The sequence below is a fragment of the Phyllobates terribilis genome, unplaced genomic scaffold (genome assembly GCF_046119375.1).
Source record: "Phyllobates terribilis strain yellow unplaced genomic scaffold, ASM4611937v1 Scaffold_2__4_contigs__length_985480577, whole genome shotgun sequence".
Taxonomy (NCBI): Eukaryota; Metazoa; Chordata; class Amphibia; order Anura; family Dendrobatidae; genus Phyllobates; species Phyllobates terribilis.
Window position 1 is genome coordinate 539,767,194 of NW_027362762.1, and position 22,663 is coordinate 539,789,856.

General features: G+C 43.4%; 1 protein-coding gene across 2 annotated transcripts in view; it reads left to right on the forward strand.

Annotated features, from left to right (window-relative positions):
- LOC141220338 (arf-GAP with SH3 domain, ANK repeat and PH domain-containing protein 3-like) overlaps positions 1–22,663 on the forward strand; it is a 127,056-nt gene that overhangs the window by 16,500 nt on the left and 87,893 nt on the right. For both annotated transcript variants that reach the window (XR_012288658.1, XM_073666280.1), the window contains exons 10-11: positions 4,444–4,547; positions 6,677–6,746. Coding sequence is in view for 1 of the 2 variants with exons in the window: in XM_073666280.1 (XP_073522381.1) it covers positions 4,444–4,547; positions 6,677–6,746 (174 nt within the window). In the remaining variant the exon portion in view is untranslated. The remainder of the gene's footprint in view (positions 1–4,443; positions 4,548–6,676; positions 6,747–22,663) is intronic.

Here is a 22,663-nt window from a genome sequence, read left to right on the forward strand (position 1 = left end):
ATAGTCTAAGTTGGTGAAATGAAGTGAGAAAAATATAGACATAAATTACATTTATGGGATCACATAACTAAAAATTGGCATGTGCATTTGTATTCACCGCTTTTGCTATGAAACGCCTAAAAAATTGTGGTACAAGCAATTACCTTCATAAGTCATATGCTTAGTGAAAGGAAGCCCACCTGTGTGCAATCTAGGTGTCACATGGTCTGTCAGTATATACACACCTTTTCTGAAAGGCCACAGAGGCTGCAACACCACTAACCAACAATATCAGGAAGACCAAGGAGGTCTCTAAACAAGTCAGGCACAAAGTTTTTAAGAAGTACAAGTGAAGGTTGGGTTCTAAAAAAAATCCCAATCTCTGATGATTCCCCGAAGCACCATCAAATGTAAAGAACATGGTACCACAACAAACCTGCCAAGAGAGGGCAGACTACCAAAACTCTCAGCCCAAGCAAGGAGGGCATTAATTAGAGAGGCAGCACAGAGACCAAAAGTAACCCTGAAGGAGCTGCAGAGTTCCCAAGCAGAGACTGGAGTATCTGTCCATACAACCACAATGAGCTGTTCACTCCATAGAAGTGGCCTTTATGGAAGAGTGGGCAGAAAAAAGGCTTTACTTAAACACAAAAATTGTAAGGCTCATTTTGAGTTTGCCAAAAGACACGTGGGAGACTCCCCAAATGTATAGAGGAAGGTGATGTGATCAGATGAGACCAATTGAACTATTTGTCCACCAAGGTAAACACTATGGCGCCAAACCAACACAGGTCATCACCCCAAGAACACCATTCCTACAGTGAAATGTGGTGGCAGCATCATGCTGTGGGGATGTTTTTCAGCAGTAGGGACAGGTAAAATGGTCCAAGTCAAGGGGAAGATGAATGGTGTGAAATACAGGGATGTTCTTGAGCAAAACCTTTTTCAGTCTCTCAGTGATTTGAGACTGGGACGGAGGTTCATCTTCCAACAAGACAATGACCCAAAGCATATTGCTAAAGCAGCACTCAAGTTATTTAAGGGGAAACGTGTAAATCTTTTGGAGTGGACTAGTCAAAGCCCAGACCTTAATCCAAATGAAAATCTGTGGTCTGACTTGAAGATTGCTGTTCACTAGAGGAAACCATCTAACTTGAAGGAGCTGGAGGAGTTTTGCCTTGATAAATAGGCAAAAATCCCAGTGACAAGATGTGGAAAGCTCATAGAAACTTATGCAAAGTGACTTGCAGCTGTAATTGCTGCAAAAGAAGGCTCTGCAAAGTACTGAGTTTAGGGAGGTGAATAGTTATGCACACTGAATTTTTCAGTTATTTTTTCCTATTTGTTGTTTGCTGCACACAAAAAAAAGAAAACCAAATGTTCACATTTGTAGGCATGTTCTTTACATGAAGTGATGCAAACTCTCCAAAAAAAAAACAGTAAAATTCCAGGTTGGAGGGGGCGGGATACTGTACTGTACTGTACTGTAGATGAAAATATCATTGTTAAAGAGCTTTGAGTTATACATACACTTCAGGTAATTGTTGCCTTACCACTAGTCCAGTTGATAGCTCTCTCCCTACTTTCTCATAAACAGAATCACTTTGATCAGCTAAACTTAAACAGTAACCATCATTTTAATGTTTATTTCATAAATTTCTAGTACACATGAAAGTAAGAAACTTTGCAACATGTCTTATCAGAAAAATTTGCATCTTTCTCCTCCTGGACTAATCTTTCACTCTTAATTTATGGGTAAAATCTGTGTTCACTGAAGACAGATTTTCACATTACTGAGATAGGAGATGACAGTCGGTGCTTATAAAGTTCTGGGAAGAGGGAATGGGAGGATCTAGAGGCCGATACAGACATCCTGCTCCAAGTTCTTCTGAAATGGCAGTTACACTTTAACCTCTTCCCACTGCTCCCAACTTTTGTTTTTCGCTTTCATTTTTCCCTCCCTTTCTTCCAATAGCCATAACGTTTCTATACTTCCATTTAGGTAGCTGTACGAAGGTTTGTTTTTGCTGGACAACTTATATTTTTGAATAACCTGTTATTTTTACTAGAAACTGAAAAAAGAAACCCAGTGCGGTGACATGGTAATAAAAACACAATTCCACCATTGTTTTTTCGGTCTTATTTTTTGGTGTTCATTGTGAGTTAAAAATGACTTGGCAACATGATGATTTTTTTAAGAAAATTGTATATTTTTTATTATTTAAAAAGGATCTGTTATAAGGTTAAAAGTGGGAATTTGTGCCTTTATTTTTCTCCCACTGCTCTTCTGAGTTAATCTGCTTTTTTTTTAATCAGCTATACGGTTTTCTTCACCAAGTGGTCATTGCTCACAGTATTCTCTGAGGCTGTGTCTTTAGGCTGTTCTGTGTTTTTACCCTGTGAACAATGCCCCCTTAGTAAAGACCATAAAAGTGAACACACCTTTTGTCAGTGGAGCTACATGCTGGAATACACCTATTGCAGTACATACTCAAAATTACATTCTCTTATCAAGCACAATCACAGTCTGGGCTTTACTGGAAGACTAAAGCCCCCGTCTCACATAGCGAAGATCGCTGCTGAGTCACGGTTTTGGTGACGCAACAGCGACCTCACCAGCGATGTCGCTATGTGTGACACTTTGCAGCGATCAGGCCCCTGCTGTGAGGTCGCTGATCGCTGCAAAGTGTCCTGGACCATTTTTTGGTCGTTGCTCTCCCGCTGGTCAGCACACATCGCTGTGTGTGACCAGCGGGAGCAGCGATCAGGCTGGTAACCATGATAAACATCGGGTTACTAGGGGCACACGCGCACCTAGTAACCCGTTGTTTATCATGGTTACGAGCCTGCTAAAGTGAGCGGTAACCTCCCACTCACTGTAGCAGAGTGGTAACCATGATAACCCGATGTTTACCATAGTTACCAGCCTGCTCCTGCTTCAGCAGGCTGGTAACCAGGAGCAGGACATTGTGGAAAGATTCTTTCCACGATGTCGCTGCTCCCCTGATCGTTGGTGAGCCTGCCTGTTTGACAGCTCACCAGCGACCACATAGCGTCGCAGCAACGATCCCTGACAGGTCATATCGTTGTCGGGATCGTTGCAGCGTCGCTAAGTGTGACGGGGCCTTAAGGTGCGTTTTTGATACGGCAAGTCAGCACTTAATCCCAGCATTTCCTATGAGATTTTGCAAGATCTATGCTCATGATCAGGATTTTTCCTTACAGAATTTAAAAGAAGCAGCATGTCCATTCTTTGTGTGTTTTCCCTATACAATGTATTGGAAAAAATGCACAGCAAATCTTCAGGCAAAAAAGCATAAAACGCATCAAAAATGCTGCAGATTTTCCGCAGCGTTTTTGCTGCCAAGAGGTGCAGAACCTTGCAGAAACGCTGCAGAAATTTCTGCAAGCAAATCCTGATCATGTGCACATACCTTTACATTGAGTATTGGGTCAGTAGTTTACATAAGTATTTGTACAGTGTTTATCTAAACTAGATATATTCTCATTTAACTCTCTGCTCCTTCTGTACGAAGGAGTCAAGTGGATGGTCCTGCTCAGTGACTGTCCGCTCTCCCTGTCTGCGTGTACTTAAACAGATAACGGTTAAATCACTGAATGGATTTTTTTTCAGTATTTGGTGAATTTTTTACCTCAGTATTTGTAAGCCAAAACCAGGAGTGGAGCAATCAGAGGAAAAGTATAATAGAAACACGTCACCACTTCTGTATTTATCACCCACTCCTGGTTTTGGCTGACAAATACTGAGGTAAAGTAATGAACAAATACTGAACGTGTGAATGTGCCCCATGAGTGAAATCTGCATCAAAAAACACTAAAAGAATTGACATGCTACAGATTTATATCTGCACCAAATCTGCCAGTCAAAAATAAGCAATGTGTGCATGAGATTTCAGGAATCTTATTCACTTTGCTGGCATCAGGAAACCCTTCAGGTTTGTGACAAATCTGCACAGAAAAAATTCTGCAACTTGTGCACAAGCCCATAGTATGTCTTCTGTCTGTGAAAAAAATCAGAGCATGCGAGAATATGAATAGGTTTTTTTCCAGCTCCATTACATACATCCCACAGATTACACGATATTTTCAATATTATAGATTTCCTTTAAAAAATGTGTGGTTTATATGCAGCCTGATTAGCGATTTACTTATGCAGTGTCTGCAGCTAAGATGCATGTGTAAGCCATTATCACAGGCAGCTACAAGAACATGCTGCTGGGCTTTATCTCCACGTTGTGTGACCCCCTGTACTCTGAACACATAGTTATCCCCCCATCCCGTTAGTAAAAGACCTAGCATATCCCATGCACATTAGCTACACTTCTTTCTCTCTTGGTCCCCTCCATGGCTGTGAAGAGATCTTAGCTTTCAAGAAAAGGTGTAACCAGCTGATCACATAATGTTACAATGTATTCTGAGTGTCATTTACCTTTGTTGTCTCAGGATTCACCAAACAGGAAGGATGCTGGATATAGCTTACATCAACATCAAGGGGATAAGCAGCATGGAACAGAAAAATCTGGATTTCTATATAAAAAGAGTGAAGGGTGTGAATCATTAATTCTTCTGTCTTTAGTCAATTACTGTCACTGCCCTACAGATTTTTACAATTTTTCCAAGCTATCCTAACTTCTATGAGTAAGAATGTTTCCACACATAGCAACCATTGCCTTTTTTTGGTGAGGGCCATAAACTGAACCAAAACTGCACTGTGTGGACACTTTCTATTTCTATCTTATATTAAGCAACTAACTCATACATTTTCTTTCTTCTTTAAATATAGTAAAATGCCTCTGTCACTTGAATTTTTTAAATCAATATTTGATAGGATATTTCAGATCTTTGATAATGTAAAGTCAGACAATTATGTTTGGGCTTTGAACCAGTTTAAAAGAAACCTGTCACCATGAGATTGCAGTTCAAACTGCAGGAAAATATTCAATATAACCTGAGTTTTAGTCATAAAATCCTCTGCTCTTTCTGGGATTTTCGATCCAGAGGTCAGTCCTATCAATGACTGACAGCTATCGCTGTATACACATTTATGCATAGAAAGCTGTCAGGACTCGAACCCAGCAGCTCTTGTGCACCAGGCGGCAGCTCTTCCCTCTGAGCTATTCAGATCATTTCTGCACAAATTAACCAAGTTGATTTCCGTTTAAAACTTCCTAACAGCCTGAAAATTCATCCTGTGTTCCATGTATCCTTGCTCAAACCATTCAGTGAGAACCCGTTTCCCGGAAGAACACAGTCAATTCCTCCACCAGAAATAATCCATGGTGAAGAAGAGTACATTTTGGATAAAATTCTGGACTCTGGAAGATTTAGAGGAAGATTACAATATTTAGTACAATGGAAGGGTTACAGACCAGGAGATAATTAATGGGAGCTGGAGTGCAACGTCCATGCACCCAGGCTTTCAAGAGACTTTCATCAAAGACATCCAGAGAAGCCATCACCTGAGATGTCCAGAGGCCATCCTGAAAGGAGGGGACTACTGTCAGGACTTGAACCCAGCTGCTCTTGGGCACCTGGCAGCAGCTTTTCTCTCTGAGCTATTCAGCTCGCGAGACAGTTCCTGGCTAAGCCAGATTCCAGTACCTGTGTTGTTCCTGAGTGGCTCCACCCTGTGAGTTCCTGATTGAACACCCTATATAAATCTGGCCTGGCACCTTCTTCATGGCGAGATTATTGAGCTCCCAGCCTTTAGTCAAGCTCTCCCTTCATCTGCTGCCTCAACCAAGATTATACTGCTGTTCTGTGTACCGACCTCTAGCGTTTCCTGACTATGCAACCTGCTAAATCCTTCAAGACTATACTACTGATCCTGTGTACCGACTTCTGGCTTTGCCGTACTACGTTACCTGCGGTCACCTTGTGGTTGCAATACTACTACTCCAACCCAGGTCAGTTCCTAACAAAAGCTGTCAATCACTGATGGGACCACACACTGGATCTAAAATCCTGGAAAGAGCAGAGGATTAAATGATGAAAACACAGGTTATACTGAATCGCTGCTGATGGATGACCGTGTGATCAGTCTTCACCAAATAAAAAATAACTTTCCCCTGTGAAGTGTTTTTGAGGAGGCTGATGGACAGGTATGGTCACATTATCCTCCATCAGCAACCATTTTTGAGAGGAGAGCTGTGCAGTCTATAATTTAAGCTGAACTAACAAGTGTAGGAGGAGAACTGGTAATACTTATATATTAGTAAATGCCATAAAATCATGTCCACAACTCGTTTGACAATGTAGAAATAAAGTGAACAATCCTTTTAACGTTGTAATTATCTATACCATATCTATTATCAGTTGCATCCCATTAATTTCAGCTGGCATTAATGCACACATCCTGCTTTACTGTCTACACAAGCAATCGAGGAAGGAAGCACATGCCATTAATATATGGTTGCCACCGTGAATGTTTTTGCAATTAGAAAAAAAAATGGCTACAACACTTTTAACCAGAACATTTATTCTCTTCTACAGATGCAATTAATGAAACTAAAATCAAATACATGACACATTCCTTTTAAATTCTCTGAGTGGACTTCATTGAGTTCATCAGTTTACATTTTAACATTTTCCTATTTCTTCTCATAAGACTGCTCGAAAATCTATACATTTTATTTTTGTATCGCCCATCTATTTATCCAACTTTTCCTTTATTTAGAATCCGAAAAGTTTGGCAGAAAAGGAAATGTGGAGTTAAATATGGATATCTGACAATATCTCATAGTACGGTGAGTTTAAACTGTTTTCTCCAAATGATTATGATGCTGCTGCATGGATAACTGTGATGTTTTATATATATATATATATATATATATATATATATATATATACACATATATACTAGCTATTGAGCCCATTCTACGCCCGGGCGGCGAGCATTTTTATTGGTATATGGTCTCCCATGCTGGTATGTGCTGCCCCCATCCTGGTATTTGTGCTGCCTCCATCCTGGCATTTGTGCTCCCCAATCCTGTTCCTTCATCCTGTTATGTGCTGCCCTCATCCCTATCCTGGTATGCATGGCACCCCTCACCACTAATCCTGGTATGCATGGCACCCCTCACCCCCAATCCTGGCATGCATGGCACCCCTCACCCCCAATCCTGGCATGCATGGCACCCCTCACCCCCAATCCTTGTATGCATGGCACCCCTCATCCCCAATCCTGGTATGCTTGGCACCTCTCACCCCCAATCCTGGTATGCATGGCGCCCCTCATTCTGGTATGCATGGCTCCCTCATACCCAATCCTGGTATGCATGGTATCCCATCCCTCATCCCTATCCTGGTATGTATGGTACCCCTCATCCTGGTATGCCTGGTACTCCTCATACCTAATCCTGGTATGCATGGTATCCCATCCCTCATCCCTATCCTGGTATGTATGGTACCCCTCATCCTGGTATGCATGGTACTCCTCATAAACAATCCTGGTATGCATAGTATCCCATCCCTCATCCCTATCCTGGTATGTATGGTACCCCTCATCCTTATCCTGGTATGCATGGCATCCCATCCCTCATCCTGATATACATGGTACCCCTCATCCCTATCCTGGTATGCATGGCCCCCCCAGATCCCTATCCTGGTTTGCATGGCACCCCTCATCCCCAATCCTGGTTTGCATGGCACCCCTCATGACCAGTCCTGGTTTGCATGGCACCCCTCATCCCCAATCCTGGTTTGCATGGCACCCCTCATCCCCAATCCTGGTTTGCATGGCACCCCTCATCCCCAATCCTGGTTTGCATGGCACCCCTCATTCCCAATCCTGGTATGCATGGCACCCCTGATCCCCAATCTTGGTATGCATGGCACCCCTCATCCCCAATCCTGGTATGCATGGCACTCCTCATCCCCAATCCTGGTTTGCATGGCACTCCTCATCCCCAATCCTGGTATGCATGGCACCCCTCATCCCCAATCCTGGTATGCATGGCACCCCTCATCCACAATCCTGGTATGCATGGCACCCCTCATCCCCAATCCTGGTATGCATGGCACCCCTCATCCCCAATCCTGGTATGCATGGCACCCCTCATCCCCAATCCTGGTATGCATGGCACCCCTCATACCTCAATCCTGGTATGCGTGGCACCCCTCATCCCCCAATCCTGGTATGCATGGTCCCCTCATTTTATACTGACTCCGACTCCACAGCCCTGATTCCCGCTGTTCCTTTGCAGATTCAGATTTTGATTTTGTTTTTAAAACTGCCATATGGTTCCACAGATATGGGTATTTTTATGTGCCAAAGGGCCATTGCTCACAGAATTCTCTGGGTGTCTTTAGACGGTTTTACATTATTATGAGCACCGTCCCTTTGGTAAAGTAGCTCTTCACCACTGATCAGCCAATCTCAATGCCACTACTTACCGGAGGTTATCACTTGTGGATCCAAACAGCACAGCTCTGTCAACTGTGTATTAGCCACTGTAGATCCGCCCCTATTCGAATAACAGCAATTACTTAAGAGCTAACAGAGTTGTGCTGTTCAGCACTGCAATTGCTCACCTCTAGCTTGTGGTTTCACTTTCCATAAGCTCCTTATAACAACAATCCTTAAATATCATATTATGTACAGTACAGGCTGACTTTCAAAATTCCTCAATATCATGCCCGGACTGCTAATCTACCCTCTTGGGCACTTTCCCGGTGGGCCGTCAGGTGGCACAGTTTGCGGGGCCGCCAGCCCGTTTTTCCGGGTGCCGACGCCTTAAATTTTCTCGGTGCCTGCAGTGGTGGCTCATTGTCACTGTGGCGGGACGGGCCGCGCACGCGCAGCGTTCATCAACTGAATGCTGCAACGCACATGTGCTGACAGTGACACTGTCATATGTCAGCGCGGTCTGCTCTCGTGCCCCCGCGGCCCTCCCAGGATAGCGGGGAATGAGGGGAGGTATTTTTTTTTTAACCAATCAGTACTTTGTGGGGGCCATCAGACTATATGGGGGATTATATGTAGGGGTCATCAGACTATATGGGGGATTATATGTGGGGGCCATCAGACTACATGGGAGATTATATTTGGAGGCCATCATACTACATGGGGGATTATATGTGGGGGCCATCATATTATATTGGGGATTATAGGTGCAGGACTGTATGTGTGACCATCATACTATGTGCAGGACTGTATGTGGGACCATCATACTGTGTGCAGGACTGTATGTGGGAGTATTATACTGTTTGCAGGACTGTATGTGGGACCATCATACTATGTGCAGGACTGTATGTGGGACCATCATACTATGTGCAGGACTGTATGTGGGGCCATCATACTGTATTGCAGGGCTGTATGTGGGAGTATTATACTGTTTGCAGGATTGTATATGAGACCATCTTATTATGTGCAGGACTGTATGTGAGGCTATCATACTGTGTACAGGACTATAAGTGGGGCCTTCATATTGTGTGCAGTACTGTATGTGGGGCCTTCATACTATGTGTAGGACTGTGTGGGACCATCATACTGTTTGCAGTACTGTATGTGGGGCCATCATATTATGTGTAGTATTGTATGTGGGGCCATCATATTATGTGCAGGACTGTATGCGGGGCCATCATATTATGTGCAGGACTGTATGCGGAGCCATCATATTATGTGCAGGACTGTATGAGGGGCCATCATATTATGTGCAGGACTGTATGAGGGGCCATCATATTATGTGCAGGACTGTATGAGGGGCCATCATATTATGTGCAGAACTGTATGTGGGGCCATCATATTATGTGTAGTATTATAAGTGGGACCATCATACTATGTACAGGGCTGTATGTGGAGCCATCATACTATGTGTAGGAGTGTATGTGGGGTCATCATACTGTGTGCAGGACTATATGTGGGGCCATCATACTATGTGCAGGAGTATTAGGACTTTTGCTATGGGGCCCCATGATTTCTTTGTACGCCCCTGGCCGCCACCTAATCTGCTCCAGACCAGCAGTCATCCACAGTGTGTTGTCGTTCCTGCCCCAATCTGCTGCAGTCTGGGTCACTGGGTGAGTTTGTGTTCTATCCCAGCCCAGTGTCACATATAGTAAATTTTAGACAGGTTGTCCACTGCTTTAACAATGATGACTTATCCTTAGCATAGGGCATCAATGTCTGATCTGTGTGGCTGTGACACCTGGCACCACCGCAGATCAGCTGTTTTCGGTGTCGGTGAGAACTGCTCAGTTTTGGCACGGCACAGCTCCGCCTACTGTATAGTGGCCGCAGCCGGGTACTGCACATTCGTCACCTATTCAAATCAATAAGGGGCGGATGTGCAGTACCCGGTTGAGGGCACTGTACAGTAGACGGAGCTGTGCAGTTCTGTAACTGAGCAGTAGTGTTGAGCCACCCCCGTAGTGTTCGGGTTCGGTTCGGTTCGTCGAACACCGGGATGTTCGAGGAACTGTTCGTCGAACTGTTCGTCGAACACCTTAGAACACCGTCGAACACCGTTAAAACCAATGGCAGGCAAACAAAAACACATAGAAACACATAGAAAACACCTGCAAAGGTGTCCAAAAGCTGACAAACTGCTCAGAAGACACTCTCTTTAAAAAAGCCGGCCGGCAAATTCAGCAGCGGCATACACCGGTACCCGACAATTTAGACAAGAAGGAATAGAGCATCACACATAGATTAGATAGATAGAAACATGTCAGTCACACATATAAGAAGCACAGTGACAGTGTTGGTTACTGCACTTGTCATTTAGTGTAAAGGATTTATTAAAAAAAATATTAGTGTTTTCATGCACCGTCTCTTTAAAAAAGCCGGCCGGCAATTCAGCAGCGGTACCCGACAATTTAGAACAGAAAGAATAGAGCTTCACACATAGATTAGATAGATAGAAACATGTCAGTCACATATATAATAAGTACAGTGATAGTGTTGCTTACTGTACTTGTCATTTAGTGTAAAGGATTTATTTAAAAAAATAATAGTGTTTTCATGCACTGTCTCTTTAAAAAAGCCGGCCGGCAATTCAGCAGCGGTACCCGACAATTTAGAACAGAAAGATAGAGCATCACACATAGATTAGATAGATAGAAACATGTCAGTCACATATATATGAAGTACAGTGATAGTGTTGGTTACTGTACTTGTCATTTAGTATTAAAATAAAGGATTTATTATTAAAAAAATTGGCGTGGGGTTCCCCTTAATTTTAGGCTCTAGCGGAGGTTAAGCAGACGGCTGGGGCAGATGTTTGAAGCCTGGGAAGGGGGTAATACCCACGGAGCTTCCCAGGCTACTAATATCAGCCCCCAGCTGAATACATAGCCTTTACTAGCTATTAAAATGGGGGACCCCCCAAAAAAAATGACGTGGGGTCCCCCCTAATTTAATAGCTAGCAAAGGCTAGGCAGACAGCTGGGGGCTGATATTAATAGCCCAGGAAGGGAGCCATGAATATTGGCCCCCTCCCAGGCTAGAAACACCAGCCGTCAGCCGCCCCAGAAATGGCGCATCCATAGGATGCGCCAATTCTGGCACTTAGCCTCGCTCTTCCACGCTGCCCTGGTGCGGTGGCAGGGGGTAATAGGGTTGGGGTTGATGTCAGCTTATAATGCCAGCTGACATCAAGCCCAGGTTAGTAATGGAGAGGCGTCTATAAGACACCCCCATTACTAACCCCATAGTCAAAGTTAAAAAAAACACAAACACCCAGAATAAAGTCCTTTAATTGAAATAAAGACACAATTCTTTATTGTTCTAAATTAAACCATACTTACCGTCACGCCCATTCCAGCTGAAGCCAACGATCTCCTGAAATAAAAGAAAAATAATAAAGCAACATCATCCTTACCTTTCCATGGTTCCCATGACAGCTTCAGCTCTGCTACATCGAGATGACAGGCTGGACCGCAGCAGAACGCTGCCATCCAGCCTGTCATCCTGCAGACACTGAGAAGCGCAGGCTTGCTTGCGCTCCACAGTGTCTCTCTGTGAGGGCATCCAGATGAGCCGAGTTAATGTCCAATGAACTCGGCTCACCTCATGCACGTCACTGACAGCGTGGGAAAATTCTCCTGCACTCAGCGCTTCAGCGTGGGAGAATTCTCACACTGAAGCGCTGAGTGCAGGAGAATTCTCCCACGCTGTCAGTGACGTGCAGGAGGTGAGCTGAGTTCATTGGACATGAGCTCACCTTATGCACGTCACTGACAGCGTGGGAGAATTCTCCTGCACTCACCGCTTCAGCGTGAGAATTTTCCCACGCTGTCAGTGACGTGCATGAGGTGAGCCGAGTTCATTGGACATGAACTCGGCTCATCTGGATGTCGTCACAGAGAGACGCTGAGCAGCGCAAGCAAGCCTGCGCTTCTCAGTGTCTGCGGGATGAGAGGCTGGATGGCAGCGTTCTGCTGCGGTCCAGCCTGTCATCTCGATGTAGCAGAGCTGAAGCTGTCGTGGGAACCATGGAAAGGTAAGGATGAGGTTGCTTTATTATTTTTCTTTTATTGCAGGAGATCGTTGGCTTCAGCTGGAATGGGCGTGACGGTAAGTATGGTTTAATTTAGAACAATAAAGGATTGTGTCTTTATTTCAATTAAAGGACTTTATTCTGGGTGTTTGTGTTTTTTTTAACTTTGACTATGGGGTTAGTAATGGGGGTGTCTTATAGACGCCTCTCCATTACTAACCTGGGCTTGATGTCAGCTGGCATTATAAGCTGACATCAACCCCAACCCTATTACCCCCTGCCACCGCACCAGGGCAGCGTGGAAGAGCGAGGCTAAGTGCCAGAATTGGCGCATCCTATGAATGCGCCATTTCTGGGGCGGCTGACGGCTGGTGTTTCTAGCCTGGGAGGGGGCCAATATTCATGGCTCCCTTCCTGGGCTATTAATATCAGCCCCCAGCTGTCTGCCTAGCCTTTGCTAGCTATTAAATTAGGGGGGACCCCACGTCATTTTTTTGGGGGGGTCCCCCATTTTAATAGCTAGTAAAGGCTATGTATTCAGCTGGGGGCTGATATTAGTAGCCTGGGAAGCTCCGTGGGTATTACCCCCTTCCCAGGCTTCAAACATCTGCCCCAGCCGTCTGCTTAACCTCCGCTAGAGCCTAAAATTAAGGGGAACCCCACGCCAATTTTTTTAATAATAAATCCTTTGTTTTAATACTAAATGACAAGTACAGTAACCAACACTATCACAGTACTTCATATATATGTGACTGACATGTTTCTATCTATCTAATCTATGTGTGAAGCTCTATTCTGTCTGTTATAAATTGTCGGGTACCGCTGCTGAATTGCCGGCCGGCTTTTTTAAAGAGACGGTGCATGAAAACACTATTATTTTTTTTGATAAATCCTTTACGCTAAATGACAAGTACAGTAAGCAGCACTGTCACTGTACTTCATATATATGTGACTGACATGTTTCTATCTATCTAATCTATGTGTGATTCTCTATTCTTTCTATTCTAAATTGTCGGGTACCGCTGCTGAATTGCCGGCCGGCTTTTTTAAAGAGACGGTGCATGAAAACACTATTATTTTTTTTGATAAATCCTTTACGCTAAATGACAAGTACAGTAAGCAGCACTTTCACTGTACTTCGTATATATGTGGCTGACATGTTTATATCTATCTAATCTATGTGTGAAGCTCTATTCTTTCGGTTCTAAATTGTCGGGTACAGGTGTATGCCGCTGCTGAATTGCCGGCTTTTCATGTTTCACTGTTGGCACTGTTCCCATCGATTTGGGCAATCACTGTAATGCCACAACCACCATGGCTGTGGCATTACAGTGAGTGGCAGACAATCCCTGCATGATTGGTGCTCTAAATAGCGCCAGACATGCAGGACACGCTTTTGGTGCACGAACAGTTATCGAACATAACCTCGAACAGCCGAATTTTTTGCAAATCGTTCGGGTTCGTCGAACAACTCGAACACCGCCCAAAACAGCTCGAATTTGAGATTGGCGAACAGTTCTGGTCGAACACCGCTCATCTCTACTGAGCAGTTCCTGCCGGCACCGAAAACAGCTGATCTGTTGGGGTAACAGGTGTCGCACCAACACCAATCAGACATTGATGACCTATCCTAAGGATAGGTAATCAGTGTTAAAGTAGTGCACAACCCCTTTAAATATTCATGTTTCTCTCCTCTGGTCCAGAACTGGCTGGTGGCTGACTTTTGGGGCTGATGATAATTACGTTTTCTCCCTACTAAAAACACCCTGTCCTCCATCCAGTTTTGCACTAGGAGCCTCTTACAGATTGCTGCAAATGCTTTTTTTTTCCGCAGATCGATTTGGTCTGTAGTAAACAACGCAGATCTGCACTGCTCATAGTATAACATTGGTCCGAATGCTATCTGATAAAACATTGGATAGCACTCAGCCGTGTTTTACACTAGTGTGAGCGAGGCCTCACTGTGCCATACACATTCTCATCTGCTCCCCTCAATAGAAAAGTAAGAGAAGCGGATGAGAAGTGATGAGAATGTGTTTGGCAGATCACCTACTTATGGTTACGTGACAACTGCCTGAACCGCCTGGTAAAGCCAAACCCCAACATTACACTCTGTTAGTCAGCAGTGCAGCTCGCTGAATACTAAAAATGTGCAATGGGTGAAAAACCCCTTTAACGAGGTGGGAGGATGGACTGAGTGTATAAATTATAATTATTATGATATGCACTGACCTTAGGTCCTCCTGCAGCTAGGGGCATATATAGAAGGCATTGGGCCCCATAGCAGAAGTCCTAATTCTGGTTCACCTTTCCAAAAGTAAAAATTCTCAGCAGGGTCACAGCGAAGAGGCGCAGTCACAGAATGGCGGATCTCCCAACTTTTAAAGATAGGGAGAGGGACATGTACTGTCATTTTTCCCATATTGAACTCCCTTAGTGTTCTCACCCACAAACTGTATACAAAAGATTGCAAAGAAAATATACACTCCTATTTGAAAACAGCGATTTGCATGTGGGATGCTTTGGTTTGTGTGCCAGGGCTGATTTTCAGTCCCAGTCCAGCCCTGTTCAAAATAACGTCATATGCAGAATGCCTAAAGCAAATGGTAAGGCTGCGTGCCCACAATGCGTTTTTCAAGCGTTTTTGCTGCGGAATTTGCGCAGCATAAAGGCTTGTAAAATGCTTGGTAATCCGTCCCCCATGGTCCCCAATGTCAATCCACAAGTTCAATGCCCATGCTGTGGAATTTTCCGCAGCGTTTTTGATATGCGGAAAAATCCGCAGCATGTCCATTATTTGTGCGTTTACACATGCAGAATTGCCTTCTCAATGCATTAGAAAAACGCAAGACATTTCCGCATGTCCGAAAAGCTTCAAAAACACGCGAAAAACGCGTGTGAAATTCCGCATGCGTTTTTCCGGGCAAGGACATGCAGAAATGAAGCTGTAATTTTCCACTTAATTTCTGCATCATGGGCACATAGCCTAACTTGTCTGTGGTCTGGAGATAGAATCCAGGACATATACTAATGTAGATGGAGCAGATGTTTGTTTGTGAAAATAAAGGCTGTATAAGAACATTTGGCAAGATAACCTAAAAGTGTTGTAGGTCAGGGACACCACATGGAACTACATTTAGACTTGGAGTGATCCTTATAGTAACATTATGGGGGGGGCATGTATCAAGGTTATAGTGACAGTTTTTTGGCATGAAAAAGTCACAAATTTTGGTCCACACCATTTTTGCTCAAAAGTGTTTGACTTGGTGTGATTTAACACCACTCTCGCCACTTTTCAAAAATGTGCATGGTTTGCTAGGCAAATGAGGTTTTAGCCAGATTTATGAATTGTGACTTTTTTGTTTTTAAACTCACTCCAGTAGGATATAGCATAAAAATGGAATATAAATGTAACACTTCTGTCTAGAAATATTACATCTTAAGATGTGCCAAATTTAACAGACATTGTGCGACAATTTGATAAACTTGGCGCAGATAATAGCAGCAACCATTTTAATAACTTCCTCCTTATATGTGGTTCAGATCCTACTTTTTGTGGCTTGTGCCGCTTGTGTTTACTACTAGAATGTTTGAAACATATGGTTAATATTTGCAGACAGCTGTACATGTAAATGTATTGACTATGGCAATATCTATGGATAATGTTGAAATTAGAACCAGCTGTGTTTAAAGTTCAAAAATATTTATTCAGAGTGATTTCATCCATAGAAGTTTATGATTCATTACAAATGAACGGGAAGCATGGGGGAGAGTTACTAAACTCTGTATGAGAAAACTGTAGATCAAGCTGTGTATTACTGTTACGTGTTTTTTGGGCACTTTTTCCAACTTGCTTGACAATATGTGTGGCCTACAATAAAGGAGGTGTGGATTGACCGGAAATGAGGCATGGCCTGAAATGTGACAGCATGCACAAAAATTGCGCCAATATCTTGTTCAAACACATTGTGTTGCATTTTAAAAATATCTAGTCTTAAGTGTCCACTTGACGTGCAAGATTATTGAGAATGAGCATTTCTAGAAACAATAGTTTCATGATAATCTTGCTATCTAAATAGGCTGATGATCATTCAATGAACGAGCAAAATAGGACTTGCGCTGGTGAGGACAATAGCAGCCCGTATGCACTACACAATCGATTACTGATTTCTAGTGCGCATCGGTATATGCAGCCTGTAGGAACAGACTATTAACTGCTGATCGGTACATATTTTCCCATTGGTGGTTGTGTAATGCTGCCACATGGTTCATTTAAATTAACCTTAAAGAGTAACCATCATTTTTATTTTGTAATCAATAATACCCAAGCAAACAGTAACGCGTGGAATTAAAATTCAGCCCTGGCATTTGAAAGCACACAGGTCCAGGCCAGCTCCATTCCTTTCCCCAAATTAGGGTCTCTATTACAAATATTATCCTGCCTTGGGGAAACAAGATTTACTACAAGACTTATATTTCCAATAATTTCACTATATAAGATGTAATAATGCTACTGATGTAATATTACAATATAACAAACAAATAGAAGCCGACTATAACCAAATATTAGCTGCATATAAAGCAGGGTTAATACCACCATATTGACCATTAACCAAAACCACTGTACTGGGACTGATATTACCACCATGCTGTGACCATTGTCGTAGATCGCTCACTCGGCTTAACATGGAGGTACATGTCCTCAGCCGCTACACGTGCTTCCTGGGGATTTTGCCCGCACTTCTACGGCCACCTGTGGTAGATCGCTCACTCAGCTACACACGGAGGTAGACACAGGTATGCTGTCTCTTTAAGTCTCTGCTTGGTATATTGGTATGCAACATAAACCAGTTCAGAGTTGACAAAAACAAACACGGCCTTTCAGACCTAAGGAAAAACCAAACATAACATAAAGCACAGTCCATATAGTTGCAGTGATCCGCCTGCTCAGGAGGAAAACCATACAGTGGTTCAGCTTTTTCCTTCTCAGGACACAAAACACTGGAGTTCCTCTCTCCAGCCTTACTGAACTCTGAATGCCTCAACAGGCCGAGTATTTAAGCCCCAGACCACACCCTGGGGTGGAGATATGGTGAACGGCCTCCTACCCGCTCTATAGTCATTCACAAATTAACTGGCCCATTTAAGTATGGCTGATTAACCCTCTCAGCACATACCATGCAGGAGAAGACTTCTAGGTTTCACATCACTGAGGCTAATAGCATATACTGTACAGGTTCTCACCAGTAATGTTCTCAATGAACATAACAAATCCAAAGATATACGAGGCATCATAGAGTTCCTAATAAAAATCCAATTTTTATTTCAGAATATTTAAAACATCACATCAGTGAGAAGACAAAAATAGAGCAATGTTTCGGCCACATGGCCTTTCTCAAGCCTAAAATACAGTCACAGCTTGTTCTCGATGATCGTAGTCATTCATTTTCCCCTTTTCCATACGTCCCAGACCGCCATGACCACTTTTTCCATCTGTAACTTGTCCCTACAAAATGTAACACAGAGACCATTTTGTGCTTTTTCAGCACCCTCCTCACATTCCCACACCTCTACACAAACCATATAGTACTATTAACATTACCCTAGATATTAACAATGACCCTTCTGTGCCCTGCACAGTATTAGTACCCTCTTGCTGTGCCCCACACAATGATGTTCCGGCTATACAGTAGTGTAGCAATGTGTTCAAAAACATGAATTAAGCACAAAATCTTTATACTAGTTTTTATTTCCATGCATTGGGAACATTGCACACTGTTTTCTAATTCAAAACATGAAGAGAAATGTCTATAATTTTTAACTACTACAGAAAATAACAAAAAATGAACATGGGGCTGTTCTAAAAAATAGCACTGTCTGCATTTGTCTTTACAAACTCACAATATGTACTATTTTTTTATGAGGATTTAGCATTCTTGTGAGTCACTAACCTATTATTTAGTTGTATACCCACAGTTTTTTAGAACTGCTTTACATCTACGTTGCATAGAGTCAACCAACTTATGGCACCTGTCAACTGTTATTCCAGCCCAGGATACTTTGACTACATCCCACAATTTTTTGGCATTTGTTGGATTTGCCTCAGAAACTGCATTTTTTTATGTAATCCCACAAGTGTTCTATCAGATTAAGGTCCGGGGATTGGGCTGGCCACTCCATAACCTCAATTTTGTTGGACTGGAATCAAGATTTTGCTCCTTTACTGGTGTATTTAGGTTCTTTGTCTTGTTTCAACACCCATTTCAAGGGCATATCCTCTTCAGCGTAAAGCAATATGCCCTCTTCAAGTATTTTAATATATGCAAACTGGCACCATAATAAGAGAAACATGCCCATATCATGATGCTTGCACCACCATGCTTCACTGTCTTCAGAGTGTACTTTGGCTTGAATGCAGAGTTTGGGGGTCGTCTGACAAACTATCTGCGGCCCTTGGACTCAAAAAGAGCAATTTTACTTTTTTCAGTCCACAAAATGTTTCTCCATTTTTCTTTAGGTCAGTTGATGTGTTCTTTGGCAAATTGCATCCACTTCAGTACAATTAGTTTTTTTTAACAGTGGGACTTTGCGGGGACTTCTTGCTAAGAGATTAGCTTCACACAGGCATCTTCTAACTGTCACAGTACTCACAGGTAACTTGAGACTGTCTTTGATCATTGGCTGAGCCTTTGCCATTCTGGCTATTCTTCGATCCATTCGAATGGTAGTCTTCAGTTTTCTTCCATTCCTCTCTGGTTTTGCTTTCCATTTTAAAGCATTGGGGATCATTTTAGATGAACAGCCTATCATTGTCTGCACTTCTTTATAAGTTTTACCCTCTCCAATCAACTTTTTAATCAAAGTACGCTTTTCTTCTGAACAATGTCTCGAACGACCCATGTTTCTCAGATTTACAAGGAGAAATGCATGTGCAGACAGTGTACCGGGGTGGTCTCTCTCAGAATACAGCAGGCCGAGGACAAAGGACAACAACAGACAATTTGTTAGGGAACCACCTTTTTTTTTTTTTTACTAAGAATGGAAGCTGGGTTACTTTGGCAACGCAAGAAAGGAACACAGATAAATTTCACACACCTAGCCCAGGACAGCTAGGACCCCTGCGCTGCACAACCAATAGGCCCAGGATGTACTTTAAGATAAACTATAATTTGCCTGACCTGTGGTTCCGCCTAATGCGGTAACCGAGTGTTACTCAGAGCAAGGATGTAATCAGATGGGTGCCCCCTGTAGTGGTGCATCACAGATATTTACAAACTTAACAATTCTCTAAGATTACAATACTGTTATAATACACAAGCTCACCCACTGAGGGGAGGATCTAGCTAAGGTTCACACAGCCGTATTAGCAAACAAGGTCTCTAACTGAGAATCTATGTTTGGCACCAAACTCTCTCTATAGTCTGTGTGCACGCTCCCACCGAGATCCCTGTGGTGGGGCCTGAGCTCAGGACTTACCGGCCATTAACTGATCTCTGAAGAGGCTGCCTGATAGTCCAATCGGCCGCTTAGCTGGGAGACCAAGGAGTGGATCCAGAACTTGTCACAGTGCAATTTTAGCCTGACAGGCTAGCAGAAGGCCATTCACGTCACAAAAGATGCTTTGGGGGGGAATCCAACTCTGCATCCAACCGTAGTTGTCCCCTCAAAGTAATTCTTCCTTTCTGGCAGGAGTCAGCACACCACACGCATACAGAACTTCAGGATGCAACACGATTCCCCTGCTCTGTCTACTTCCTGCTTTTACTGACTAAAACACCATCTAGTCCACCATAGAGTCCCTTTCAGAGACAACAGAGACCTCTTGTGGCCGGAGTCCGATACTGCAACAATGTCCAAACATTCCCCTCTCACACATGTACAACATGTGCTGGCTTCACCCTTAAATAAGGGCCACCTGATTCATACCTGTTTCACAGAATGATTGTCCTCACTAATTGAACTCCACACTGCTATTATTTTGAACACACCCCACACACAATTAATTATTCAAATACACAAACTCAAAAACATGCAGATCATGAATGCTGAGTCTGTTGGTTTTCTTAGAATCTACTGCACCAACTGGTAAATTGTTTGACATGTGGTAATAGAATTTATACCAAAAACAGTGATTAATCTGGTTAGTCATATTGGACTGCTATTATTTTGAACTCTACTGTACTTTCTCATAGTAATAATGCTCCCCTGTGCCTCTTAAAGTTATACATCACCCTATAGAAATAATGTCCCCATGTGCCTCCTTATACTAAATCCCCTTGACTCTTTATAATAACAATGAGTCTGTACCTCCTTATAATAATGGAAACACATCACTGTGCTTTCTTATAATAATAATGCCTGTTCTCTCTATAATGTTACGGATACCCCAGTAGCCCTCCTTATAGTAATGCCCCCCCCCCATTGTGTCTCATTATAATAATGCCCCCCACCTATTGTGCTTCCATATAATAATGCTCCTGAGCAGGAGCATACATAGAACTCACGGGACTCCATAGCAAAAGTCCTTTCACGGCACACAGGTGCTGTAATAGAAGGCTATATCTTGCAACATTTCAAGATACAAAGAGCGATATGTATTGAGATACTAACAGTTATTTTGCCTCTACTGTAGCCCCTCAGCGTTCTCACCCACTATGATATCCCTTCCATCGCTCCCGTAGAGTGTGATGGCTTCAAAAATGCCACCACACAGAATGATGTTCCTATATTATTCCACCTACACAGCGAGATGGCCTCACAAACCACACACAGCATGATGTTCACCCCAGAGCACCCCTCACAGTATGCTGGTCACCATAGACCCCACACCGTTTAATGGTCCCTCCACTGTCCACCACACAGATGAAGGTCACCACTGCCCCACCCAATATGATGATCACCACTGTCCCCAAACAGTATGACCGTCACCACTGCTCCCCCCACAGTATGGTGGTTCCCCCACAGTATGGTGGTTCCCCCACAGCATGATGGTCTAAACTGACCCCACATAGAATTATAGTTCCCCCAAAGCATGATAGCCTCCACAGCCTTCCACACATTTTAATGGTTCATCCACAGTCCCCCACACAGTATGATGGTCACCCCAGCCCCAATACACTATGATAGATCCCCCACAGACTCCATATAGTATGATGTACCCCCACAGCCCTCCATGTAGTATGATGGTCTCCCACAGCCCCAATACAGTATGATGGTCCCCTGCAGCCTCCATATAGTATGATGTTCCCCCAAAGCCTCAATACAGTATGATGGTCCCTCAACATCCCCAATAAAGTACGATGGTCCCTCACAGCCCCAATACAGTATAATGGTCTCCCCACAGTCCCAATACATTATGATGGTCCACCCACAGCTCCAGTACAGTATGATGGTCCCCCATAGCCCCAAACAGTATGATGGTCACTCCACAGCCCCAATATAGTATGATGGTCCCTCACAGTGCCAATACAATATGATAGACCCCTATAACGCCAATGCAGTATGATGGTCCCCTATAACCCCAATACCGTATGATGGTCCCCTCACAGCCCCAGTTCAGTATGACTGTCCCCCCACAGCCCTATATAGTATGATGGTCACCCACAGCTAAATATAGTAGGATGGTCCCCTCACAGCCTTGATACATTATGATGGTCTCCCACATCCCTTCATATAGTATGATGTCACATCCCTTCATATTGTATGATGTCTCCCACAGCCCCAATACAGTATGATGATTTCACACAGCCCCAATACAGTATGATTGTCCCAATATATGATGTCCCCCACAGCCCCAATACAGTATGCTGATCTCACACAGCCCCAATACAGTATGATTGTCCCAATATATGATGTCCCCCACAGCCCCAATACAGTATGATGATCTCACACAGCCCCAATACAGTATGATTGTTCCTCCACAGACGCAATACAGCATGATGGTCCTCCCACAGCCCCGATACATTATGATGGTCTGCATCTCAGTGGTTTCATTTTAAATAATAAATATTTGCATGCAGAGCCCAAAATGTGTTTTATAACCCTGACATCTCTTCACTCCAGGTGGAGAGGAGAGCTGTACTGTAATGTCAATATATACATTGCTCTGGATCTATCCCAGGCATTGGGGAATAATGCCCTGGTACCTGGAATAGATGCAGGATGATGGTGTATATGGCAAACACTGCTTGCACTCTGCAGCTTTCCTATCCTGGCACTGTCAT